General features: G+C 41.0%; 1 protein-coding gene across 1 annotated transcript; it reads left to right on the top strand.

Annotated features, from left to right (window-relative positions):
• On the top strand, positions 1-26986 carry LOC142861056 (uncharacterized). Its single transcript, XM_076003567.1, has 11 exons — positions 1-15; positions 5812-6004; positions 9017-9144; positions 14505-14705; positions 15431-15552; positions 17106-17334; positions 20621-20823; positions 23162-23317; positions 25781-25874; positions 26226-26433; positions 26949-26986. The coding sequence occupies exons 1-11, from the start codon at positions 1-3 to the stop codon at positions 26984-26986; spliced, it is 1587 nt and encodes a 528-aa protein (XP_075859682.1).
• The last annotated feature ends 973 nt before the right edge of the window (positions 26987-27959 follow it).

The raw sequence follows: 27959 nt of genomic DNA, 5'->3' as shown, positions 1-27959 counted from the left end.
ATGGTTTATAAAAAGGTAAATTAGTCAGAGAAGTATTGTCTATGTTGCCAAAATGCCTAAAATTCATTAATTCACATTAACAAGTGATGGCAGAAGCCACTAAGATAAAAGAATGACAGGCCACGAATTTTCCTATAGTTACTGTATTCAGCAAATAGTTACCTTGGCATCAATTAATTTTCAGACTTGAAAACATATCCATCATTTCTAAGATCACATTATTTTATACCCAAAGGTAATTATTGCCCTCTCCTTTCTGTGACTCCTCCAAGCATAATATTGAAGGATCAACTCTCTAGACAGCAAAACCTTTAGAGGGAGGGTTTCCATGTGACTGTGAAAACAATTAAAATAAAAAAGAAACAAGAAAACATTATAGTGACTGAACCCTAACCCTGCATGAAGCAATTTGGCCATCAGATCTTTAAAGTGCATCTCCTGTGCTCCTGAGAGCAAAGTATGGCAGAAAGAGAAGGCATACGTATGCCTATATAGAGTTTGAACAATGGGGCATGGGAGGGGAGAGTGAAAAATGGCCATTTAAATAGATGGTGGTATTAAAGTAGGCATCTTGGCAATACTATCACTTTCCATCAGCTCCAGAACTCAATCCAGTAGCCATTTCCTGAAAGTCTTATAAAATTCCTCTGTACAAGAACACTAGAAAAGGCCTTTTCCAGTAAAGTGGATTAAGTATAACACGTTAAGTTGTCCCTTTTTTCCTCTAAGGAGAGCTCATTTTGATATACAACGAGACAGGCGCCAAATGCCAATAAGAGCCAACATGGTACTTTATAAATGTAAGAAGGCTATTTAATTTTTGTATGCAACATGTCATTTTCTCAGCATCTTTCCTGGTTTCCTCTGGTACCAATCGTTTTGAAAGCAATGATAATTTTATTTTTGGAATTCTAGTCAAAGGAAGCTCCCATTATTAAAAACTTTTGAGGCTGGGCAAGGTGGCTCACGCCTGTAATCCTAGCACTCTGGGAGGCTGAAGCGGGTGGATTGCTCAAGGTCAGGAGTTCAAAACCAGCCTGAGCAAGAGCAAGACCCCGTCTCTACTGTAAATAGAAAGAAATTAATTGGCCAACTAATATATATAGAAAAAATTAGCCGGGCATGGTGGCACATGCCTGTAGTCCCAGCTACTCGGGAGGCTGAGGCAGCAGGATTGCTTGAGCCCAGGAGTTTGAGGTTGCTGTGAGCTAGGCTGACGCCATGGCACTCACTCTAGCCTGGGCAACAAAGCGAGACTCTGTCTCAAAAAACAAAACAAAACAAAACAAAAACATCTTTTGGGACTAAAGCATAGCAAAAAGCAAAGCAAAACAATCATCATCCTGCTATTATGAACCATAGTTATTATTTAGAAAAGCTCACACTTTTACTTGTTAGAAGATTTTTAAGTTTCTGCTTGAATGATTAAGAATCTGAAATATAACAGCACATATAAACTGATTATAGAACTAAAGGGACCTAGAGAGCACCCCATCCACCTTTCTAATATTGGCAATTAGCCATCTAAACAGACAATAATCAGCCCTGTTTGTGAAGGTTCCAGAGGGATTCCTGTACTTGTACAATAGGCAATGCCGTATACACAAACCAATGAAAGGATGAAGCCTTAGGAGCCACTAGTTAATTCCATAGTTTAAATGAGCCATGGATAACAACTAAGAAAATCAGGTTGTTTTTCTTAAAATATGTTATACATATGTGTTTAAAAAAAACAGAAAATAACAAGTGGTGGTGAGGATATGGAGAAATTGGAACCATTGTGCTCTGTTGGTGGAAATCTAAAGTGGTGCAACCACTATGGAAAACAGTATGGAAGTTCCTCAAAAAATTAAAAATAGAATTACTATATGATCCAGCAATTCTACTTCTGGGTATGTAGCCATAGAATTGAAATCAGGAATCCAAAAAGATATTTATATGCCTATGTTCATAGCAGCATTATTCACAATAGCCAAAAGGTGGAAGCAATCCAAGTGTCCATCAACAGATGAAACAAAATATGGTGTGCAGATACTATGGAATATAATTCAGCCTTAAACAGAAAGGAAAGTCCCAAAACACATGCTATGACATGAATGAACCTTGAGTACATTGTGCAAAATGAAATAAGCCAGTCACAAAAGGACAAATACTAAATGATTCCATTTATATGCATACCTAGAGTAGTCAAAGTCATAGAGACAGAAAGTATAATGGTGGTTTCCAGGGGCTGCAGGGAGGGAAAAATGGGGAGTTATTGTTTAGTGGGTACAGATTTTCAGTTTTGCAAGATAAAAATAATTCTGGAGATGTAGGATGATGGTGGTTGCACAACACTATCAATGTACTTAATGTCACTGAATTGTACATGTAAATATGGTAAATTTTATGTTATATGTATTTTGTCATAATAAAATGCACACATATTTAAAATATATAAAATACAAAAAACAAAGCCAATGTTTCTTAACCTTTTCTCATTATGGCTTCTCCTACAAATACCCTTTTTAGACTTTTTTTCTTAATACCCACCTAAAGAAATGTTAACACCAGAAATATGCCATATATTTGTTTATGTATAGTTTGTATATATGTGCTTTATATGTAAAAATAAGAAAGCGGTCATTTTGCCCTCAAGAACCACCCTAGGTGTTATCTTCCCATATGGAATGTTTGTATTGTTAGGCTTTAGTGACATGAGATCAGAATCTATGAGGGCAAAACACAGGATTTTTTTTATTGGTATATGTTAAAACTACAGCTAGAGATCATAAATTAGATACCCAAAGAAACCTATGTGCAAAAGTATCACTAGCCATTCATATATTCATCCATTCTTTTACTTAACATATTTTCTAAGTACCTATTATACTATGTATTAGGCCCTGCACTAAGCAATGGGAATACAATCATGAACAAAAATGACACGCTCTTTACCCTTATAGTACTTTCTACTCCAGTGAGACAAATATTGGTCAAAAAAATCACACAAATAAATGTAAAACAGTGACATAATTAAGTTCCTCAAAAGAGAGATAGATATTTGGTGCTGTAGGGAGGCTGGGGTGGAAGGGTTTCTATGGAAGTGAAGATTGATTTGAGGCTGGAAGATGAAAAGGCTTTAACTGGGAAAAGAAGAGAGGGAGACTTTTCCACGGAATGGGGACAGCCTATGCAAAGGACGTGTGGCCAGAGGGAGGGTGGCACTCAGGGGACACCAAAAGAAGACGAGAGTGGCCGGGACACAGCAAGTCACATGGAAAGTGATGAAAAAGAGAACTAGCCCAGGGTTTCTTAACCTTGTCTCTATTGACATTTTGAAAATGATAATTTTTTGTTGTGTGAGGCTATTCTGTCCATTATAGGATACTGAGCAGCAGCCATCCCTGGCTTCTACCCACGAGATCCCAGCAGCACCTCCTCCCTCTAAGTTGTAACAACCAAAAGTATCTCCAGACATGGCTAAATATTCTCTGGGGGGCAAAGTCACCCTCAGCTGAGAAGCACTGGACTAGAGAAATAGGCACGTTTTACTTTATTCTGTGAGCAGTGGGAAGCCTTTTAAGGATATTACAGGGGGAGGGGGTGACATAATCAGAACTGTAATGTCTAAAAGATCCTCTGCCAGCAGCGAGTGAGAATAGAGAAAGCCCAGGCCAGAGGGGATGTGGATAGTACAGTTAGGAGGCTGGACCAGCTTCGAAGCTCCTACAGCAGTCCTCGTGAAAGATAATAACAACTTGGACTAGGCTAGTGGGTGGTGGAGATGGAAAGAAGTGGATGGATTTGAGAGATAGGAAGTAAAACCCGCAGGACTTGGTGATAGATTGGACATGGGAAATGAGCCAGAAGCGATGTCAGGAATGATTCATTCTAGAGGAAGTGGATGTACGGTGGTGCTATTCAGTAAAATGGGCTGGAGACGGTCGATGTTTGGGTGGGGAGGACTGCATAATTTAATCATGTTAAATTTGAGAGGCCTTCCAGATGCCCAGGGGCAGAGGTTAATTAGGTACTTGGATGTGTAGGTCTGGATTGGAGATATAAATTGGGGGGCAAATGGTCTGAACATGGTAATCTTAGCTGCGAAAGTATATGCCACCTGCTAGGGAAGGAATATAGGAGGAAAAGATGAGGACCTAGGATTGGGGCTTGAGTGTGGCCATCATTTAATGACCCGATCAAGAAAAATACACCTCAAGGCATCAGAGAAGGAATGGCTGGAAAGTTGGCAAGATCAAAGGGAGTGTGGAGTTCTAGATGCCCAGGGAAGAGAGTGAGTCAAGAAGCTGGGAGCACGGAATGATGTCAGATGCTCCTGAGAGATTACTAAAGTAGCTAAAGAAAGTTTGTTGGATGTGGAGCAATGGCCATAGTTGGTTTTAGCAAGAGGGGTTTAGCGGCTTGATGGGGACAGGGCCAGATGGGAATGGGTTGAAGAGCAGGAGGTGAAGAAATGGAGACAGAGGATATAAATAACGTCTTTGGAGGCTGGCCCGTGATGGGGAGGAGAGGCATAGAGTGGAATTTGGGGAAGAATATGAGGAAGTTTTAAAATAGGAGGGATATTCGAGTGTTTCAGGTCATTTGGGAAGGCTCCAGCTGAGATGAGTTGGATATCCAAGGGAGAAGGGATGCTCCCGAGGGGGCAGGGAATGGACTCAATGCATGGGAGGCAATGGCCTTGGAGAAGGGGAGGAAGGAGGAGAGGCGTGAGCACAGTGGGGTGTGGGAGTGTGGGGGAGTGGCGAAGTGGAGAAGCTTCTGCTGAGAGTAAGGAGAGACTGGGCCCAGGAGGGCGTGAGTTTAGAGGCTTGAGAAGAGTAGAGAAGTTTGAAATTGTGATTATTAGAATCATTAGAATAATGATTTCCAGGAAGTAGGAGATCCTCACTTATCTAAGAAAAATAACATTATGATTGAAATACTCCTACTCGTATTGATTTGCCATAACAAAGTGCCATAAACTGGGTGGTTCACAACAACGGAAATTTATTCTCTCACAGTTCTGGAGGCTACAAGTCCAAAATCATGGTGTTGGCAGGAGTGTGCTTTCTCTGAAGGATCTAGAGGAGACCCTTCCTTGCCTCGTGTAGCTTCTGGTAGTTGCAGGCAATCCTGTGCGTTCCTTGGCAGATGCTCTAATCTCTACCTCTGTCTTCATGTGACCTTCTCCCCTGTGTGTCTGTCTCCAAATGTCCTTCTTTCTCTAAGATACCCAGTCACTGAATTAGGATTTAACCTAATGTAGTATGACCTCATCTTAACTCGATTACATCTGCAAAGTTCCTATTTCCAAATAAGGTCTCATTCACAGGTTACAGGTAGACATGAATTTTGGGGGAGACTATTCAACCCAGCACATCACTAAAGACATGGGACCGTGCTGATGCATTTTTGAAGTAATTACAGAATTAAAGCGAAAACGTTTTTAACAGCTAGCTTATGGATCTCAAGTGCCTCACATGCACGGTGTCATACACACCCTACAATCATTGTCGTCTGCAATGTCTCCTCTGCCTGCTCTATTGCCTGCCTTTTTCTAGTTACTACTGAACTGATCAGAAAAGCAAACTAATCGGCTAGCTATCCACCTCAGGAACTCTCTCTCCCTGCCAGCATTCTTTGTTTGTGCATTTCTTTGTTAATATATGTTTTCCATACACAGCTTTTTATACATTCAGAGTGTTTCCAGCCTTCTGCCAACTGCCCCCCGCTGTGGGAGCAGAAGCCTGCTGCCTGGTCCGTTTGGGCTGGCCAAATGCAGCTCTCCCTTTCCAGTGACTGCCGGGCTTGGCTATCTTTCCCCAGGTCCACCGCGTCCAATTCATGGAGTTCTCGGAGGTGGAGAACCAGGACGACTGCTACAGCATGGAAGCTGGCTGCATCCACACGCAGGACCAGCGCGGGGTGCATGTCATGTACGAGGCGGCCTTGAGCGATCTGAAGGAGCTGGGGGCCGAGCTGCTGCTCGTGGCCAGCTGCTACATTGAGAAAGAAAAGGGTGAGAAGTCAGACTTCTAAAAATCAATCGGCCACATAAACAAACAATACCAAGGGCTCTGTTTAATGCTCCCCACCCCAACATATAAACACATATCCCATAGTGTCTGAAAATTTAGTAAGCGCACGCCACCCCCCACTCCCAACACACACACACACTTTAGAAAAGACACAATTCTGTTTCTAGCTCACGCCCCCTTCTGATGGAGAATGTGACTACTCTTTAATGGCTCCGTGGTAGCTCTTACTGCTGTTTAGACTCTGCCTGCTGCCCAGGGGCATTTCTGTGTCACCCACTGGGTACAGGGGATGTGGTACAGGGCCCTGAGGCAGGCAAAGGAAGCAAGAGAAATGAATGACTGTTTTTTTGTTTGTTTGTTTGTTTTGTTTGTTTGTTTGTTTGTTTGTTTTGTTTTTAAAGCGATAGACCTTGAGGAAACTTCATTTAGAAGCAGAGACATCCCTTGGTTCTTTAATAGGAAACCACCAGGATGTAAGAAGTTCTGGCTAGGAAAATGCCAGACAAGCCCCAGAGGAAGAAATGAAGAAATCATTACTTAGAGTAATCAAGTAACCTATAATCAGTATTTGCTCTTCCTTTTGGCATTACTCAAATTTATCCAGTTTAAACATAGATGAGCTAAGAATTTTTTTTTTTTTTTTTTTTTTTTTAGACAGAGTCTCACTCTGTCGCCCTGGGTAGAGTGCCATGATGTCATCATAGCTCATCGCAACCTCAAACTCCTGGGTCAAGCCATCCTCCTGCCTCAGCCTCCTGAGTAGCTGGGACACATGTCACCTATAGGCACACCTATGGGCGCATATCACGACACCTGACTAATTTTTCTATTTTTATTAGAGACGGGGTCTCTCTCTTGCTCAGGCTGGTCTCAGACTCCTTAGCTCAAGTAATCCCCCCACCTGGGCCGCCCAGAGTGCTAGGATTACAGGTATGAGCCACTGCGCCTGGCCCAAGAATATTCTTTTGGAATACTATGACAGCATTAACATTACATTTGGAAAGAGCTTAGAATTTCTAGATCCATTGCAACACCTAAAGGGAAATTTAGCAAGGGCTTGTGCTATTTTGTAACATATGTAGACTATACTTAAGGATAATTCACTTTTATATTGTTATAAAATGCTGCTCAAAGAAAGTATGACAATTAGCTTTTCAGATCCCAGGCAGAATTAATTTAATATAGGATTGAACTCTTTGTCCTATCTTTGCCACAACCATTGGTATCTGAATCGTGAGATGCAGCAGTAGCATCCAACATTCCACAGTGTTTAATTTCAGCTTTTAACTTTTATCTTTGCTAGTTATCCTACATACTAATGCATCATTTTTGTCCATACAATTTATTTATTTCTTTATTTTGAGACAGAGTCTCGCTTTGTTGCTCAGGCTAGAGTGAGTGCTGAGGCGTCAGCCTAGCTCACAGCAACCTCAAACTCCTGGGCTCAAGCAATCCTGCTGCCTCAGCCTCCCGAGTAGCTGGGACTACAGGCATGTGCCACCATGCCTGGCTAATTTTTTCTATATATATTAGTTGGCCAATTCATTTCTTTCTATTTATAGTAGAGACAGGATCTCGCTCTTGCTCAGGCTGGTTTCGAACTCCTGACCTCGAGCAATCCGCCCGCCTCAACCTCCCAGAGTGCCAGGATTACAGGCGTGAGCCACCACACTGGGCCTCATACTACTTATAATGCCATGCAACTATTTCTAGCTGCTAAGAATTTAATTTCCTTGAAACACTTAGTCAGTAGTCATTTAACCACATGGGCATCTTTTAATTGAGCTAGTAAATATATAGTCATCCATTGTGAAACTTCCTAACTGCTACTGGAGAAGTTCCTAATCAGTCTTTCTCTTTCTTAGTACCCATCATATACTTGATTATTATTATTATTCTGAGACAGGGTCTCATTCTGTTCCCATGAGTAGAGTGTAGTGGCATTATCATTGCTCGCTACAACCTCAAACTCCTGGCCTTAAGCCATCCTCCTGCCTCAGCCTCCCAAAGTACTAGGATTACAGGTGTGCCTAGTCTGATAATTATTGAACTCAAACTTCAGCACCTGAAAAATCTCTTAACTTCAAATATTTCATTCTGAAATAGACCACTTAAAAATTTAAAGCAATAATAATGCTGGTCATGAAAAGTAACATTAATACAGGGAAAAAATATTTCAGCTGAATAACAATAATAATTAGTTTTATTAATTTAAGTTAGTAATTAACACAATTAAGGAATATCTTGGAAACTTCTCTGAAAAATTTTGACTTGGCTAACAATAATGGAAATAGTAGGTTGAACTGAACCGTGTTGTTTAATCACAGAGGACCTGCTTTTATAGATTAAATGTGTGCTTTGCTTTTAAATTGTAGGTTTGAGGACATTTTGGCATAGATTACTTGTTAACTGAATTTTGGTTTTATTTCTAAAATTAATCTTTAAAACTAAAATTAGAAATTAAAACAAAAACTCCTCTGGAACCCATACTACTAAGTGAAGTATCCCAAGAATGGAAAAACAAGCACCACATATACTCACCAGCAAACTGGTATTAACTGAGCAGCACCTAAGTGGTCACATAGGTACTACAGTAATAGGGTATTGGGCAGGGGGAAGGGGGGCGGGTATATACATACATAATGAGTGAGATGTGCACCGTCTGGGGGATGGTCATGCTGGAGACTCAGATTTGTGGGGGGAGGGGGGAAAGGGCATTTATTAAAACCTTAAAATCTGTACCCCCATAATATGCCGAAATAAAAAACAAACAAACAAACAAAAACTCCTGTTGACTTAGAAGTCAACAAGTATGAACTTGGGGCCTAGTCTGTACAGATGGTTCTTTAGCTGATTCTTAGGAATCAGAGTGACTGGTTCAGTATTTCTGTTCCTGAGATGGATCTAATAGACCCCGACAGGGGCACATTTCTAACTGAAACAGCTTCACTTGGAGGCCTGTCTCTAATCAGTCCCACCCACCTCTCTCCCAGGTCACAAAGAGGACGGCCAATCAAAGCGTGGGCAGGACGGGGGATGGGCCCACCCAGGTGTGGACAGGTTTGCTGTGCTGTATGACATGTGGACTTGGGAAGCAGCTCTTCTGGAAAACAAGCGCCAGGTATTTTTGCCTAGAAGACAAAACATCTATTAAAAACCATTCTTACAAAATCCAGTCGTTTTCTAATTTGTTTTTGTTAAGCCCAGTGGGACTTTTAGAAAAGCTCTCCATAAAGCCAATAATTATTTTAAATAATCTTAGCTAATTATAAAGATGTACTAAATTTTATTTTCTTTACTGGGGTTTCTCATCTTAAAAAATAAAATGTGAAGGACACTACTTTATCTTACAGGTGTAATTCGTTAGAGGGCTGTGGCCTTTCTTATCTGTATGCTCTTAGTGAGAATGGACGGTGATTCCATTCCCCCTCACTGCGCAGTCCCAGGGACAAGCCTTACTTTGCTAATCACAGATAAACCGACTGACCGATCATGGCCTTTACACACAGACAAATGGACCTGATCATGTTATGTCACATGGGGGAAAGCAGCTGGGCAAGGAGTGCGGAGTGCAATGAGTTGTGAGGGTGAGTTTAAAGCAATGCAATCAGTTAAGTCATCACCGTATCATGAACAGATCATATCCCAGTAATAAATGAAACACTGCAGGTGTACTGCTCTTCATTTGTGTCCTTAGCATGGATTATCAGCCCTTCTGATAGTCACCAATTATCAGGAGCTTATCCATGAAACATTAAGTATTTACTCTGACAGGTACCATTGCAGGCATTAGGGACATACAGATAAATAAGAGAAGATGTTTTCTATCTTTAAGGAATTTGTAGTCTATAAATGTTTATCTAATCTCTAAGCAAAAATTATAGCCTACTGGCTAACAGCCTACAATCGAGGCATATTCAAGGGCCACTGGGACTCCACAAAGGGGGGGGGTTGTGCTGGCAGGGACGGGCTGTTGGAATGGAGGAAATGCTAAGAAGCCTTCCCAGAGGAATAGATATTTAATCTTGTTACTAAAAGATGAGTTAGATGTTGTCTGACAGAGAAGAAAAGATTCTTAAGCAGAGGACACAGCATTCGCGATGTCAGGGAGGTGGAAATGGGAAGGGCCAGTTTGGGGATGGTAAGGAGGCAGTGTGGCTGGGTGGCAGGCACGATGGAAACAAGCTGAGCGTGTGTTTTGGGTGCAGCCTGGGAAGGGCCTGCTAATCATTTTAGAGTTTGCCTAATAAGCAAAGAAGAGCCATTAGAGAGTTTTCGTATGGAGAAACATAACTGTGTTTCCAACAGCTATCTTGGGTGTCAGTGTGGAGAATGGATTGGATTAGAGAGCCCCTGAGAAAAGTGCAGTTATTGCAACAGTGACCTAAAGAGTGAGGAGGGGGCCTGGACTAAGGATGTGGCAGTGAGAATAGGAAGGGGGAGCAGACGTGAAAACACTTTTCAGAAGTGGAAAAATGACAGGGTTTGAAGATTGCCTCTGTATGCTGGAGTAAGAGAGTAAGGGTGGAATTCAAATGATTTCCTTAGGGCCAGGGAAGAGGCTATTAACTGTAACAGAATGCAGAAGGAGGAAGAGTCTTTAGAGGAGAATAATACTGACCCTAGGACAATAAGGCTTTTGAGCACGTTTGCTAAAACCCAGGTGTGAGAGTTTGGTGGGGAGCTATAGGTTGGAAGCTCAGGAGCAGGTATGAACTGACATATGAATGTGAAGTTGAGCCACAGTAATGAATCGGAACAACTGGGAAAACCTAGAGACATCTGAATGAGTCCCTGGGTAACACCTACACTTAAGGGCCAGGTCACAGAACAGGAAGGAGTCAAATTTAAAGACTGGAGGAAAACAAGGAAGAAATAGTATTGTGAGAAGCAATGGAAAAAAGAGTTTTAATTAGGAGAGGATGGGTACAAACATGGAGTGCAGTGAAATGAGAAAAATAACTCCTAAAAACCAAGCAGATTGATCAGGCGGTCTTTGGCAGCTTTGTAGATTGCTTTCAGAAGAGTTGTGGTGGTAGAAACCGGGTTACAATGCACTATGATGTGGTCAGAGATGGGGAAGTGGAAATGTTTTCTTTGAATTGTTTTTCTAGTAGAATAGATGGTTCACCATTTCATCTACTCTCTGGTTTGTTACTCAGAATGATGTAGGTTACCCGATGTTTGGAAAACAACTAGCTGGGCTGAAAGGGTGCAAGCCTTGGACTTTGAAAACATATTCCTCTTTTCAAAGATAGCTGGCCTCTACAGAGTTTGTCTGCAACCTTAATCTGCCAATTAGAACCTTACTTTAATCAACTGAGGAAATGAAGGCTTTAGATGCACAGTGTCACTGGGGAGGCTGTGTGAAATGTCTATAAGACAGAATCCCTACATGGCAGGTTTATTGGTCCAGGCTTGAATTTTAAACACCCCCCCTTTTCTGTATTCTCTCTCTCTCTCTCCACCTTTCCTATCAGTGCTTCTAGGCCTCCTGTGGAGGGTCCAGGCGGAAGTCAATGGCGAGAGAATAGAAAGGCAGAGAGGACTGAAAAACAGATTTCTCTACACTTTAGCCAATGATTCATTCCATGCTAAGCTATCAGGGCTGTCCACCAGTTTCTTCTATGGTGAATAAAACCGTTTTAACTGAAAAACAATTGTTGAAAATATCTCCCTTCTTTCTACCCTGAGAATAAGTTTCCTATAGAAACTGAGCTATCTGTGCCAAAACTATAAAATATGACCTTCTAAGTCAGAAATTTTGTCAAAGGAGCCTATTTTTAATGGATAAGCCAGATTTGTATCTAAAGTACAATTGATTCCCCTCGGTATTGATTCTACTGCCAAGTTTCCTCAGCTGTTTTTGATTGTTAGGTATATTGATATCACTAGAGTTAAGAATTGCTTGAACATATTGGGTTCTTTTAAATCCTTGAAATAACCATATTATGTATGAAGGCTCATAAAATTAGAGCTGGTGTGAATTTAGGTGGATTAAGGGACTCTTAGAGAAGCCAGGTATCAGCTGCACCAGCTCCTAAATGACACTTTACCATCTGCTAATTCTTTCTACTGCCACTAAAGGACACATGTAAAGGATAATTGAGTTGGTGTATGCAGCACTAAAAATATTTTTATGTATTATTCCTTTGAAAATGAATAAAAAACAAATTTCTGTGACAAGTTAGGTCTAGCAATGATTTTCTATTTTGTACTTTCTGTTTTGACCTAAAATACTATTTTTAAAAGTTTTCAAATCCCAGGAAAAAAAAGTTTTTGAAGTAAAAATAATATAACACAGTAAGGTTTGAGATTATTTATTTTGTCTATTTTCCTATTCTCTCCAATATTTGATGCCTACTATCAGTGGGCATTACATATTATTTTTGCCTGAGTGTTGGCCCTTGACACACACAAGTGACATTTGACAGGCTGGGAAGACTTCTTAGACAAATACCAGCCCAGAGTTAAATGGAAACGGGCCAGTTAGCAAACAGATAATAAATAGAACCCATGAGGCAGAAAGATCATGGTCCCACCCCTGTTGGGAAAGAATTCATAATAAAATTATGCAACCATCCATCTGAGAGCTGCTTGAGGTTGAGCCCGAAGCTTGAAGAAGCCTCATCAGTTTAAAAAGAGAGCCATATTTTCCTTCTCAACAGCTAAGGTCACCAGATACAATATTGCAGGATTTGTGACATGCTAAAAAAAAACTATTTGTTACTTATCTGAAATTCAAATTGGACTGGACGTCCTACATTTTTATTTACTAAATCTGACAACCCTATCAACAACAATAGTGAGCATGGCAACTGACCCCAGGCCTCTGCAATCAATCGGATATCACCAGATCGGAATCACCAGCTAGAACCATCCCCCAACTCCCTATAAACTTCCTCTGCCAAATAACCAAACAATTGGGATCTTTGTACAAAAACAGGTCAAGGAAGTATAAATACCATAAACCAGTTCCTGGGATTGCCCTGGGCCCAGCCCAAAAGATTCAAGTTAGTCCAGAAAGAATTAGGAAAGTGATTGTTTCTTTCCTAATCTCCACCTGGGGCTGCTTGATACCCCAGCTAGGCATTGCTCCTTCATTTCTGTTTTATCTCCTGCTATTTAATAAGTAAATGTTATAGGAGAGCAGAGCCTGTACACAAGGTAATTTAGATCACCCTGCTTGCTTCATATTCCTCAGGGCTCACTTAAAGGCAAGGGGATCTCCACCTTCCCTGCCATCTGGCTCTCGATGTGTGAATTTCTAGCCTGTGGACCATCTTCTGTGGCTTGAACTTTTAGGATCCTCTTGTGTTTTCATTCTCATGCTAAGGTTGATCTAAGATCCCTTATGCCAATGCTTCCCAAAGGTCATCCTACAAAACTTGGTGCCAAATAAAGTGCCCCAGGCTCCTTCCTTCCTCCCTGAACTGAGCCTTAGCATCGGGCCCTCTCAATAAAGCAGCATTTGATTCCTAACGTGCTATTCATTCTCAAGTGTTCAGCTCTCTTGTGTAGAGGAGGAAAAACTTTTTCCTCTGCCTTCTTAGATTCAGTGTTCAGTGCCTGGGCTGTGAAAACTAAACGTACCAAAGACAGATTAACAGGAGAAAGGGTTTATTATGTACTGCGTCGATCAGCACTACTTATCTTGGCCGAGGGGCCCAGCTTGGTATTCAAACCCAGTGATCTCTGAAGAGCTTTTTCTGCTTAGCATCATGACTAATCACACACAGAATAGAAATTCCTTAAGCTCACAGACAAATGTAAAAGCAAAATAAAGAGGCATCTCTTTCTGAATTCCCACACTAAGAACGCTCTTCAACTGTTAGTGTCTAGAAGCTTTCTTTAGTTTTTAGAAAAGGCTTGTGAACCCCACTAAAACCTAAGCTCCACTGGGATTTTGCACACTTGGTGGCTTTGAGAGTTCTGTTTATTTCCAAGGCCCTTTCTAGAGGAGTCCAGCCTGGGGTAAATCATTTTGTATTTAGGAAGCACTTTTACCCTCAGCCTTCCATTCTACCATCCCCATCATTTTTATGTAGGTGAAATTTGGGCAAGCTATGAAAGAGAAGGGGTCAGAAACAGGCCTGAGGATGTAGAAGGCAAGAAGCCACCTCCCCAGCTTTGGTGATAGAATAAATGGAGGAAGGAGAATGGGTCCTTAAAGAAAAGAGATATTTGATGAAGTGCCTTTGAATGTGTTGCCTTATTGGAGCTTATAATTATTACATATTATGTCATTGATTATATAATCCCCTTTTTATTTGTGGAGACCAGGGGAAGAGGGGATGGATGCAGAAGGGCAAATTCAAATCTCATTCTGGCCCCAAAGCGTGTGTTCTTTCCCTTGCCCTCCCTAATTCTGCCTGTGGGCCCACTGATTGCACTGAGTCCTAGCGGTACTGCTTCTGCCCCTCTTGTTGCTGGGCCCTCGGGCTGCCTCCGTTGTTCCCTAACTATCAACCTTACTTGCAGCTTCTCGACAGTTACTTTGAAGCCTACCAGCACACGTTGGACCCCGAGGAGAGGTTTGCTTTAGCACAAGTAATGACGGACATCATGCACCGGCGCCCGGGCTTTGATCTCAGCCACCCTTATTTTATTAAGGCCTACCAGGATGCATGCACCTGCCTGAGGCTTCACCTGCAGCTAGTGAGGGGCATCCTCAACCAGCAAGTAAGTACAATTGGGTTTGTAAACTACTACATGTGAGAAGAGGATGGAAAGCGCAGGCCAGAAATGAAAATAGTGTTTTCCTACCATTGCAGATCTGGAATCCGGGTTTTCTAGGGCGGCATGTTCAACATGTTCATTTGTAAGCTCATTCATATTGTTGGATTCCAAGTACAGCTGTGGTCTTAAAGGAAGATTTCTACCCCTATTTACAGTTATTGGTCCACAAGGAATCAATGATCTCAGTTTTTATTACATCATAGGGCTTACCAGAAGAACTAATGATACATCTTTTCAAGACATTAATGTATAAAATTGTGTTTATTTAAAAATTTTTGTGATTATTTTTAGGACACTGAAAGAAACAATCACATCGTGTGTTCTCTAGGGAAAAGCCAATATCATGGAGCAAGCGGAGACAAAGGATTGTTGCAACCTGGTTGGAATTTTTTCCATGCAGTGAATTATTTAACAGAAAGAAATTTTCCCTTTCACCTCTTAAAATTATCTGCATTTGGTTGCATTTTTGCTTCTCTTGGCTGACTGACTTAGACTCAGAGACCAGCATGTCTCATTGCAAACGAGTCTTCAAAACAATGTCTGGGTAAAACTTAGTCAAATGATAAAGAGACACAAAGGAATGAGATCCTTCTCATGTCAAGACTCATAACTCATGTCCATGGGAAAGTTTAACTTTTCTAATTTTAACATTTATGCTACATTTTTAGATAGAGCATCAGAGGGAGTATGTGCAGAGGCTTTGGCGAGATGATCATTCAGACAATAGCAGTACATTTGGACTTCCCCTTAACATAATTTGCAAACAACTTATTTCCATCAACAATAGCTAGTAAGTTGGCATTGTCTTTTACATTTATATTTTACATTTAGTCTTCTAGCTTAATTAAGGGTATAGTGTTAAATCTAAACACTGCTTTATAAGTACCTGTCAAGTATTTGGGGAGATGAGAGAAATAGGTCTAAAAGCCACAAGAGGGATTCAAATATTGAGTATCTGTTTGATTTGTAAATAATAAAATAAATAGGAGACTGGAATTTAAACTTACGCCACTGGGTGCAAAATCATCATTCCCTTGATAAGTCCTGGGGGGAAAAAGCAATTGCTCTTGAAATGCTGCTATAGGATTTAATCAGCACTAAAACACAGGCCCACATATATAAAACTTGGATGTGCTTCAAAGTTTCTTAAAAAGTAATTTCGTTATTCTAGCAAGTGTCACTAAAGAGGTTTCTGCAGACTTGCCTTGGGACTCCCACCCTTTCAAGGAGCAGAGTTAAATTCCCTGAGGCCACTCAGAGAGGGCATACGCCTTGTCGCCCACCCAACATATAGCATGACCAGCCCCCTCATTCCCTTCCAGCCTTGCAGGGGGAGGTGACAGGGCAGCAGCTGTGGTACTGCAGATAGTCAGGGTGCCGTGAGAGCTGAGAGCTGAGATTCTATCCTCATTTCTTGAGAAAGAGCCCCAGGCTTCTAGGCACAAGAGTCTGCATTTTCTCCATAGCGTTTTCTTAGGGCTGAATTCTTCTCTGCAATAAACTTAAGACACCAGCTGTGTGTGCGTAGCTTGCTGCTATGGCAAGAATCTACTGTTCAGGAAATGGTTTTTGGCAGAACAGGCTAGGGCTATATGGATGTTAAAACCTGCCAGAATAGTCTCAGAAGTGAATGTTACTTGCTTGGTGAGATTCCTTTCCAGACTTTGGGCTATATTTTTTAAAATGCAGGACTGAGAAGGATCCTATTTGCATAGATTTAAAGGGAAATGTTATGTTCTTCAGTTCTTTGTAGGTATGGAAGGACCCTTGACTTGTGCTGTGTCCTTTATTTCCAAAGGAATAACCTATTCTGGGCTCATACATTTATAAAACATAACATCCTTACATCATCCAGTATGAATGATTCCAACAGTTGTATACAGAATTTAAAAATTGTCTTTGTCCATTAACATTTTGGGAAACAACGGAAACAGATTCAAGTGAAAAATAGAAACTAATAACCATGGGGATTATTATTTTTTTATTTAGTCACTTTTCTTTTGAGTTATTTTGTTTTCAGATATTTGACTAAAACTATTTAGTGAAATATTGACAGTTTTGCTGTATACAGTCTTAATAGTATTCTTATTGGGCATTTAGAATACACACCCATGTCTTTCAGTTTTAAAAGGATTCCCAGTAAAGCAAAGAGTACGCTGTATAACCCAGTGGGTTCCCCGGACAGACTCTGAGGTCCCTCTGAGCTCTCAGTATTTTAAATAATGCTCTGGACCTAGAGGACCTGTTTTACTGGTCTATAAAAATATAAAATTCGAATACCTTCAGAGATAGATTAAATTCTTTGTTGTGTCAAATTGCCATTCATTGTTCCTCTTCTTCAAGCCCCGCTTTGAAAAATGTCTATCTGCTGGAGTTCCACCCTTCCCTCGGCCTGGCGGCGCTCATCCCCGGGGCCCTCGAGCATCTCCTCCGAGAGGCCTGCCGCGCCCGCAGGCCCACGTCGGCCGGTGGCCTCGCCGTGCTAGAGCGACGCGTCCTGCGGCTGGCCCTGGACCTGTGGCTCACTCCAGCCAAGCCCGAGGCCTGGTATAGCGCTCAGCTCCAGAAAGATGTAGGTTCTTCCTGAAGGGGGTAGTTGGGTCTTTGGCAAAAAGAACGCTTCCTTCCAGATGTTACTACTTAGCTTTGTTTTTCTGTTTGGCTCCATTCCCCACAATTTGGCCAGAGACAGATCACAGTCATAGGCTTTGCCAAAATTTTTATGTGATTTGTAGAGGGGATGCAGGGGATAGAGTCAAAGTTTCTAATTTATAAGGATGCAGCGACACTTAAAATGAAAAGAATGATATATATATAGGTACGTGGAAAATGTTTTCTGGTTTGTTATTTAGATTTTAACAATATTTTAAATTAAAAATTATATATTTTCTTTTCACTAAGACTCATCCTAAAATTTGCTCTTTTTTTTTTTTTTTTTTTGAGACAGAGTCTCGCTTTGTTGTCCAGGCTAGAGTGAGTGCCGTGGCGTCAGCCTAGCTCACAGCAACCTCAAACTCCTGGGCTCGAGTGATCCTTCTGCCTCAGCCTCCCGAGTAGCTGGGACTACAGGCATGCGCCACCATGCCCGGCTAATTTTTTTTTTATATATATATATCAGTTGGCCAATTAATTTCTTTCTATTTATAGTAGAGACGGGGTCTCGCTCTTGCTCAGGCTGGTTTTGAACTCCTGACCTTGAGCAATCCGCCCGCCTCGGCCTCCCAAGAGCTAGGATTACAGGCATGAGCCACAGCGCCCGGCCTAAATTTGCTCTTTTTTGTCTTGAGTCAAGTCCCAGCTACTCAGGAGGATGAGGCAGGAGGATCACTTGGGCCCAGGAATTTGAGGTGGTTGTGAGCTATGCTCACACCAGTACACTCAACACCAGGCAACAGAGTGAGACCGTGTCTCGAAGAAGAACAGAAAAAAACCTTTGTATACATATTGGCAGATTGCTTTCCAAAAAGTTGTGCCAACTTATAATGCCACCAATAATGTACAAAAGTACCAGTTCTGCTATATAGTGTTAGGCAAAAGCATATAATGTATGTTCTAATATCTACATATGCATAAGAGGACACATTATGCAGTAAATTTGCATTTCCTTGCTATTTATTGAGATTAAATGTTCTTCCAAATGTTTTGTTACTATTTTTATAAATTTTTTTTTTGTTTTCCTTTATTTATCTGCTGGAATCCTAATGTCATTCCTATCTACTTACATGAGCTTTTTTTAAATAAAAACTTTTACTTCTTTGTCTATCATTTTCTGCAAATATTTCCCCATTTGTCTTTCTATTTTTTTAACAGAAATTTATTTTCATGCAGTCAAATCTATTGATCATTTCCTTTGTGATTTCTTCTATACTCCTAAATTTAGAAAAAAATCTTCCTCCAGATGTTTCATATTTGTCTTATTGTAATTTTTTTAAGGATTTGGTTTTATTTTAAAAACTTTTAAAAACATTTAACTACTTTAAAATTTCACTGGAGAGAGGGAGAGAGAGAGACTGCATGTGTGTATGTGTGTGTGTGAGAGAGAGATATGTGAGGTACAAGTTAAAATTGAATTTTTTCCCAAATTACCAGCCATTTATCCTACGACGATTCATTGAAGATTTTCTCACATTGACTATGGTACCATATTTTTAAAATGTATTTGAAATTCTCTTATAAATTATAGTGAATATCTGGGATACCTGTCTAGTCTCTCACTGATGCCAAATAGTTTTAATTAAAATTTCTGAAATGTGTTCAAATTTGCACCTTGAAGTGATAAACATTCAGATAAACTGATGTTTATCTGAATTTTATCTGAATTTTCTGTATTGGGTCAGAAAATGGAGGAGGGATTGCCCTCAGAAGACAGGCAGGAATGTAATAGGTCTCTTTGTTATCACTCTGGAAGACTTTAAAAACCTAGCAGTAGCATTCTTGAGTAGACAGGTGCTTTGGTAGATAAGCAGGTGACAAGGGAGCTTATCTGCCCTTGGGAGCCAAACAGGGAAAGGCAGGTAGGGGATCCCCAGAATGGACATTGCTGGGCGTGGTATGTTAGAGGACAGCAAAGACGTTAGAGCAGAGGCACTCACCAAGGCAGAAGGATGTTAAAGGACAACGTGGTCGCTTCACAGGTCACTCAGGGCCTGCTCTGAGTGCAGGAGGACTACAAAGGCAGTTGGGCACACTCTAAAGTAGGGGTCCTCAAACTACAGCCTGAGGGCCACATGCAGCCCACCAGGGACATTTCTCCCATCCTGCCCGCCGGGTGTTTTTGCAGCCGCTGCCTGTCCTGCTTAGCAGCCGACTCGTCCCGGGCCCACAGTGCGCATGCGTGGAATGTGCGCCACACTCTCCAACGGACCTCCAATGGTCTAGGGGACAGTGAACTGGCCCCGTCTTTAAAAAGTTTGAGGATTCCTGCTACTGAACTTGGAATTAGGAAGCCCAAGTTGGCTATTAGTACTGCCATGTGACTTTGGAAAGTGTCAGTGTTGCTTCCAATCCCTCGTTGATAAAAGGGAATAGTGGCATCTGAGATGCCTACTTTATGGGGATCTTATGCAAATAAAAATGAGTTAATAAATGTAGAAAAACACTTTACAATTTTGAAACTGCAATAACAGGGGATATTTAAACCCCTGTTTAAAAAGTTATTGTTATTGGCCAAGAAAATACTTTTTAAAAGCAGAGATTTCTATTTAGGTTGTCTATGGAATTTCTAGTATTTTTTATTTAGACTTGAAACATTTATCATAATGTAACAGCAAATACTTTTGCATCTATTAACTCATTGAACCCTCTCTACAGCCCTATTAGGTAGTTATTATCTATTAGTATCTAGTAGATACTGTTGTTATCCTTATCCCCAGTTTATAGATGAGAAAACTGTGAAGGCAAAATTGAGTAAATTGCTCCAAATCTTACAGCTTGTAAGTGGCAGAGCTAGGACTTGAGGCCAGGAAAACTGGATCCAGAGTCTGTAGCACTGACAGTATTTTTTTTTTTAAGAGACAGGGTCTCACTCTGTTGCCCAGGCTGACCTGCAATGGTGCCTTCACAGTTCACTTCAACCTTGAACTCCTGGGCTCAAGTGATCCTTCCGCCTCAGCCTCCTGAGTATCTGGGACCACAGGCACACCACCATGCCTGGCTAATTTTTCTTATTTTTTTTAGAGACAGAGTCTCTCAGTGTTGCTTAGGCTGGTCTCAAATACCTGGCCTCAAGTGATCCTCTTGCCTCGACCTCCCAAAATGCTGGGATTATAAGCGTGAGCCAACATGCCCAGCTGAGAGTATTTTGTTTTAATGTGGAATTTCTTCTTTTATGTTTTAAAAAGTACTTTGCTTGCTTTCAGCTGTTTTCAGCTAAAGTGATGGGAGATCCCTTTCTCGTGGAGGAAATAGGCCTGCTTGCACTCAAGTCTGCAGCAGATGAAGGACAGAAACAAGGACAAGATTCTCATGTGCTGCAACTGGAGACGTTTTCCAAACTTCTGGAACTCGTGACCCTGCGCCACCGGCTGGTAGAGCTGAGTGTGGAGAGTGCACACTTAGCTCGGTCAGTAGGGGAATGGTGGATCCAGGTGGAATATAAGTTTGGTGGCAAAACCTGGGGAATAACACACCATGGGTCTTCCTGCCTACAAGCCACGTCCCCTCTCTGCTCCAGAGCAGCTAGAATGAGTTTTCTAAATGGCTAAAATGACCACTGGCTCCCTCGTTCCTTCTTTTTTGCAAGCCTCCCCATGTTCCCCTCTGACCACTCAGGTAGGCTAAGTCCTCCTACTGGCACCTGGGTTTCCTCTCCATTCAGCACATTTTCTCGTAATTAGATGCTTAATATTGGCGTACTGGTTTTCCTGTGAGCATAAGCTCTCCTTGAATGCAAAAGCCCCATCAACATTGTTTACCATGATATCCCATTACCTGGAATGGGGCCTGAGCCACACCAGACACTCAGGGAATATGGGTTGAATTTGCTCTTGAATGCAATGAAGGAGAATAGCAGAGGGCCTAGAGAAAGGAGAGAGATGAGTCAGTGACAGCATGTATTAATAGGTCTGGTGGGTTTAGTGAGTAGAAGGAGAAATTAATGAGTTATGTTTTAGGTGCAAGTATGAAATGATGGTAAGGTGTCAAGCATGCATGTTCCATAAGCAGAAAAAATATGAAACTAGAGGGTTTGTTGCAAATATGTATGAGTGCAGGTGTCAGAAAGAAAAATAAGTAAAAATAAGAAAAAAAGAAAAAGAAGTAAAAAAATGACATGAGTGCTGTTGTGCCCTGGTTCTCTTGAGAGGCCCTTGTAGACATAAAGAGTCCAGTCACCCACCACCAGCCATTATTAAGAGCCTTCCGTGGCCAGGGTCTATACTGGGGACTTCATGTATATTATTTCACTTAACTCTCAGAATATCCTTATGAGGTGGGTTACATTAACATTTTATCAGCAAGGAAATAGAGGTTCATAAAATTAAGTAATTTGTCTAAGATCATACAATCAGAAAGTAGTAAGAGCAAAATTCAAACTACTGGTCAAATATATTATTAACTTCTCTGCATAATTTATGATCCTTGCCTGAAGGGAGCTCATAATGAAAAATTACCCATAATGCAGTATAATGATACGTAATGTCTACTCATATGAACAAAAAGCTAAGGGAGTACAGAAAAGGAGGTGTTTCATTCTTTCTAAATGGATCAGGGAAAGTTCCCTAGAAGATGGGCTATTAGGGGTTGAATTGTGTCCCTCCAAAATTCTCATGTTCAAGTCCTGACCCCTAGTACCTCAGAATGTGACCTTATTTGGAGATACGCTCTTTACAGAGTAATGAAATTAAACTGAAGTTATTAGGGTGGGTCCCAATCCAATACGACCAGTGTCCTCATAAGAAGAGGAAATTTGGACACAGACACACAGAGGGAAGACCATGTGAAGGCAGAAGGAGAAGACAGCCATCTAGAGCCAACGAGAGAGGCCTGGAACAGATCCTTCTCTCACAGGAACCAACCCTGCTGACACCTTGATCACTCACTTCTAGCCTCTATGACTGAAACAATAAATTTCTATTGTTTAAGCCGCTTAATTCTTAGTGTGTTTCTGTGGTACTTTGTTATAGCAGCCCTAGCAAACTAATATAGGTGCCAAGAATTAAGCCTTCATGTGCCAACTTCTCAAGAGGGAGGAATGTGTTAGAAGTGGGGTGTTAGGGAAGGGGGAAAGCATTGTAGACATGTATGTAAGGCTGAGATGCCAGAGGGACAACTACATGGAGCCATGCATCAGGCCCCATGGACTTGGGATCGGAGTTCAGAGTCTCGAGTCGGGAGAGAGATGAGGGTCACAGGTTTTTACACGAAGGATTGGTCTGAGGGCCTGGGGTTGCACGTACTCCCCAACCAACTAGGGGATGTAGTGGATGAGAAGAGGGCCAGGTTTGGAACCCATCAGAATTTGAAAACAAGGAGGAGGAGAAGCCAGTGAAGACAGAGAGAGTGGTCGTTAGGCAGGAGCAAGCAGATCCCGGATCCAGGAGAACAAAGATGTTCCTCAAGGAGGGGACAGAGAGATCAGCTGTGAGGAGCCCAAAGAGAAGATAGTGAAGGTTGTATTGAGGCACATTGGTGACCTCATGAGGACTCTGAGGTCAGCGGCTGGCTTGCAGGAAATGAGAGTTGAGAAAGCATTCAAGCATATCTCCTACCATCTGTAACTGTCACAGCAAGAGCAGAACATGAGACCTTTGTGACTCATTCACCTCACACGGTCCTGGGCTCACTCTTGTTTGGCTTTTGTTTTTGTGCTTGTTCAGATGTTTTGGTTTTCTTGCCACTTGCTTTTCCTTTTAGGAGAAAGCACTAACAAATGTCTTTGGCTCTTTTTTTTTTTCTTTTAGGCTCTATAAGGAATTGGCATTGGAGATGGGTTTTGAAGAGTTCCATCTGTATCTGAGGCCTGTTCACTTTGAATTTGCATCACACAAGGACAAGGTGGACCAACCAACTCCTGTCTTTATAACCTCTCTGCTGGAGGACAGCAGTCAGGTAGATAGGTGAGCTTGAGAGGGTCAAAGGGAAAATAATGTAGTGGTAGAATCAATAACCAGTGAAAAATAATCCCTCTCACCGTTGGACATGCAAGTGCAATCACATTTCTAAATTTTCTTCTTTATAGTCTATCTGCTATGATGCTGGGTTTTTTTCTTTTCCTTTCTTTTTTTAATAAGAGGGGGGAAAATAAGATCTCTGTTGAGGAGGACAATCAGATTTAAAAGCACTGAGTAACTGAGAGATGAAAACACCACGTCAGAGAACGCAAATCTGATGAAATCACAGGCTCAGCAGCTTCCCAGAACATGTTACTTCCAGGTAGAAGGGGGTGTGAGGGTCGGTCTGACAGAGCAAGAGCCATGGATCAGAAGTTCAGGTTTCTTCTCTCACTGTCTTTGGAACCAGAAAGAAGTCACGTAAGTTTTCTGAGCAGTTGTTTCCTTGAAACTATACCACATTGTATAAATCTAACATCTGCCAGACTCCTTTGTTGGTTAGTGGCAGAAGCCAACTCAGACCAGTGAAACCTCCCTCTCATGCCCATAGATTCAGCCCATTGCCTGAAAGAAAACACTTTTGCTAGGAATAGATCATGAATCTACTCAGTCCGGGGAAGGAATCTTTTTTTTCCTCATAGAGTCAGCCTTTGATGTGTAGGGAGGAGAAACTTCTGTCTCCCTCTTCTTTCCTTCTCTGCTAGTCTGCCCTTCCCCCTAGGGGAAGGAAAAAGTGACTCCAAGGAGGCAAAGTCACCTCTGTTTTGCTAATGTGGATCACTGCTTAAAACACATCTCTCATGTGTTAGTAAGATAAAGGAGCAGGGGTGGAAGGAAGGGGTGGATGATAGAATATAGTATCCCAGGATTTCTCAACTTTGGCACTACTGAAATGTGGGGCTGGATAAGTCTTTGTTATAGGGGACTGTCCTGTGTGACTTAGGTTGTTTAGCAGAATTCCTCACTTCTACCCAGTAGATGCCAGTAGAACCCCAATACCCCACACCTCTCTTCCACTGTTTCTGACATCAAAGATGTCTCCAGACATCGCCAAATATATCCTACAGGCAAAAAAAAAAACACAAAAAAAACCCTCCCTGCACTATCCTGCCACACTAGCTAAACCAAAACAGAACTCACTGTAAGGACATGGAGATATCTGCAGAAGCCAAGGCAGGAAGTGTGATTGGGCCTCGGGTGAGGCTAGGTCTCCAGCTGGAAAAAAATGTCTGGAGCCACACTGTTCTCTGGCTCTTCCAGGTCCTCCTGCTGAGTTAGTATTTTATACTGCTGTAAAAATAGGGCACATTTTTGTTCAGTTGAAATCCACCAATTGGCACAAACTCTCTGAATGCTCTGTGGTCTGGCCAAGCCATGATTGGTCCTCCCAGTGATGATCCAGAGGTGCTGCAAGAGAAGGGGAACCTTCTGAATTCCCAGAGCAGGGTATATGCATTCAAAGAATTGTGTCTTGAGTTTGCATTTATTTAATGTATGCTAATTCCTTAAAGTTGCCACTTTGGTGTGCTGTTATAACAACAGCATATATAGTTGTCCCTCGGTGTTTATGGGCGATTGGTTCCAGGACTCCCTTCGTTACCAAAATCCAAGGCTGCTCAAGTCCCTTATATAAAATGGTATAGCATTTGTGTATAACGTGCTCACATTCCCCCTTATACATTAAATCATCTCTGCATTACTTATAATGATTAATATAATGTAAATGCTATGTAAATAGTTGTTATACTATATGGTTTTTGTTTATATTATTTTTACTGTTGTATTGTTACCTTTTGTTGTGTTATTTTTCTAAATATTTTTTATCTGTTGTTGATTGAATTCATGGATGAGGAACCCATGGATATGGAGGGCCAACTACACCAGACATCATGAGTATTGTGACTTACATTTTAAAAAGCACATTCATGCATATTATCCCACTTAATATGAGATAGGTGATATCCCCATTTATAGATGAAGAAACAAAGATTGTTAGATATGAAATTACTTGAAAACGTTTCATAGTTATAGACAAAGGACCATGTCCCAATGTGAGAACTTGGCTGTAAAGACTATTTAGATGGTTGTTGGAACCACAGGAGAAAGTAATAATTGGACAGCATTTAGGAGAGTATTCAATGGAAAGAGTCAGTGAGGGATCCTGAACAGCTCTGGTCAAGAAGAGAAAAAACAGGACAGAGTAGTGTAAGGGTGATCAAGGAAAAGAATTTCAAACATTGTGGCATGGTTACCACAACCAAACCGCAGAGAGATCAAGTCCAGTAAGGACTGAAAAGACCCCAGAGTCCTTATGGTCTTTCGATTGAAATATCATCTTGTATAAAACTTTGCATTTGCTATTACTACTGACTTTTCAGATCTGATCACATGCCATTCTGTTCCCTCAGAATGGGCATTTCTTAATCAGTGGCATGTCACATCAAAACAACTTCATATTTCTTCTTGCAGATATTCTCCTCCTACTCTTGTCTTAGCCATCTCTGAGTTAGATGATAACCAAGTTGGCAAATTTAGTTTTTATACAAAAGAAGGCATCCTTAAGGTAAACCATTTAATTTATTTTTTAAAAAAGAAAATAAACTAAAATAAAGCAATTTGCTCATGTATTCCTTTAAAAAAAATCGTAATACTTATGCATATAAATTTAGCTCCCATCTATAAGAAAAGCTTCCAACTTCATAATTAATAATGATGGTTGTCTTAGTTCATTTTCTGTTGCTATTACAAAATACCTGAGACCTGGTAATTCACAAAGAAAATAATTTTATTTAGCTCATGAATCCATGCTTAATTCATGTATTTACATGTTGAATAAGTGGTGATCTCAACCCTCAACCTCACCTCCTTCTTTATGCAAGAAATGCCTAACACCTTTCATGTTTTCTTTATTTAGCTCTTGCTCCATTCAGGAGTGGAAAATATGCAAGTGACCCTTGCATGCCAAGCTGCTCATAAAAATGCTTTGATGGTGGCTGTCCAGCAGGTGTACTTCTATCTTGTCCCTCGAGGGGACCATCCTGCCCATGTCAAGGTCAGCCTGCTTGATAGAGAAGCTGGAGTCATATTACCACTACCACCAGCTAATGTCAGGCTGCCCCTTTGCTTTCTTCCTCTCTCTCTTCCTTCCTCCTTACCTTCCTTCCTTCTTGTTTCTCCTTCTCCCTTTCTCCCTCTCTCTCACCCTCTCCCTCTTTCCTCCTCTCTTTTTATTTTTCTTACTTTCCTCTTTTCTTCCCTCTCTTCTTTCCTATTTGTGAATCAATGTACAACAAAATCCTTACTGGATCTCTTGATTTTCAGGGATGTGCTAATACTTTTTCCTTTATGTGTAACTCTATGATATTGACTGACTAGAATCATGCAGCAGAAAATATCCTGTTCCCAACCCTTACCCTCTGTAGATAAATGATTCCATTGTTTTCTGGTTTACCCTTCCCATAATTCTTTTTGCAAAAGTAAGCAAATACATTTGAATCTTCTTTTTTACTCAAAAGGTACCATAATATATACACTCCTTTTCTCCAGATTTTTTGGATTTTTTTGTTTGGGTTATTGAGATATAATTCATATAACATAAAATTTACCCTTTTATAATGTATAATTCCATGGTTTTTAGTATATTCACAAGGTTGTGCTGTCATCACTGTTATCTAATTCCAAAACATTTTAATCACTCCCTAAAGAAACCCTGTACCTATTAGCAGTCACTCCCCTGCTCAGTCTCTAGTAACCACTAATCTACTTTCTGTCTCCAAAGATTTGCCTAGTCTGGACATTTTATATAAAAGGAATCATATAACATGTGGCCTTTTGTGTCTGGCTTTTTTCACTTAGCATAATGTTCTCAAAATTTATCCATGTTGTGCAGGTATCAGTACTTCATTCCTTTTTATTGGTGAATAATATTTCATTTTATGACTATACCACATTGTGTTTATCCATTCACCAATTGACATATGTTGGGTTGTTTTACTTTTGGGCTGATAGGAATAATACTACTATGAACATTTGTGTATAGGTTTTTGTGATGACATATGTTTTCAGTGTTCCTGGATACATACCTAGGAATGGAATTGCTTAGGTCATATGGTAACTTTATACTTCATAATTTGAGGAACTGTCAAGCTCGATTAATTTATAACTGTCGAACTCAGCAGACTTTAGACAATTGCACTCTATTCTGGAAATAGTCACATTTAGTGCCTCACCCCGTCATTGTGCAAAGGGTTATCTCTCTTCCTGCCACTCCTCCTCTCTCACATACCCAGGCGTTTACATGTGTTTGGATTCAGTGTGGCTGTGAGATCATTTTATAGCTAGTACTGCAGGGTTTATACATCCAACAAATTTAATTCATTTTGGCTTAAAACATTCTAGGAAATAGGTTCAGATCTGAGAAATCATGGTGGCTTGGGTCCAACCAGAAGAAGACATTCCCGAATTGTGAATGGCAGAGAGAGCTTGCTGTTAGCTCCAAGTCCCAAAGCCCCAGACACCCTTACTCATTCTTCAGAAAGATTTCAGGCTACCAAAAGGTACTGTACCTGGATGGGGCTGGTATTGCTTAACAAAAATGTCGTCTTTTAAGTCAATTGATAAAGTAGTGTGGGATTTAAGGAGTCTAAAC

The sequence above is a fragment of the Microcebus murinus genome, chromosome 5 (genome assembly GCF_040939455.1).
Source record: "Microcebus murinus isolate Inina chromosome 5, M.murinus_Inina_mat1.0, whole genome shotgun sequence".
NCBI lineage: Eukaryota > Metazoa > Chordata > Mammalia > Primates > Cheirogaleidae > Microcebus > Microcebus murinus.
The sequence above is the reverse complement of the archived record's forward strand: the minus strand, read 5'-3'. Positions and strand labels throughout refer to the sequence as shown.

Coding starts and splice junctions, on each gene's coding strand:
- LOC142861056 (XM_076003567.1), top strand. Junction 15,553..17,105: donor ATTTCCATCAACAATAGCTA/GTAAGTTGGCAT, acceptor CTCTTCTTCAAG/CCCCGCTTTGAAAAATGTCT. Junction 20,824..23,161: donor GAGAGTGCACACTTAGCTCG/GTCAGTAGGGGA, acceptor TTTTTCTTTTAG/GCTCTATAAGGAATTGGCAT.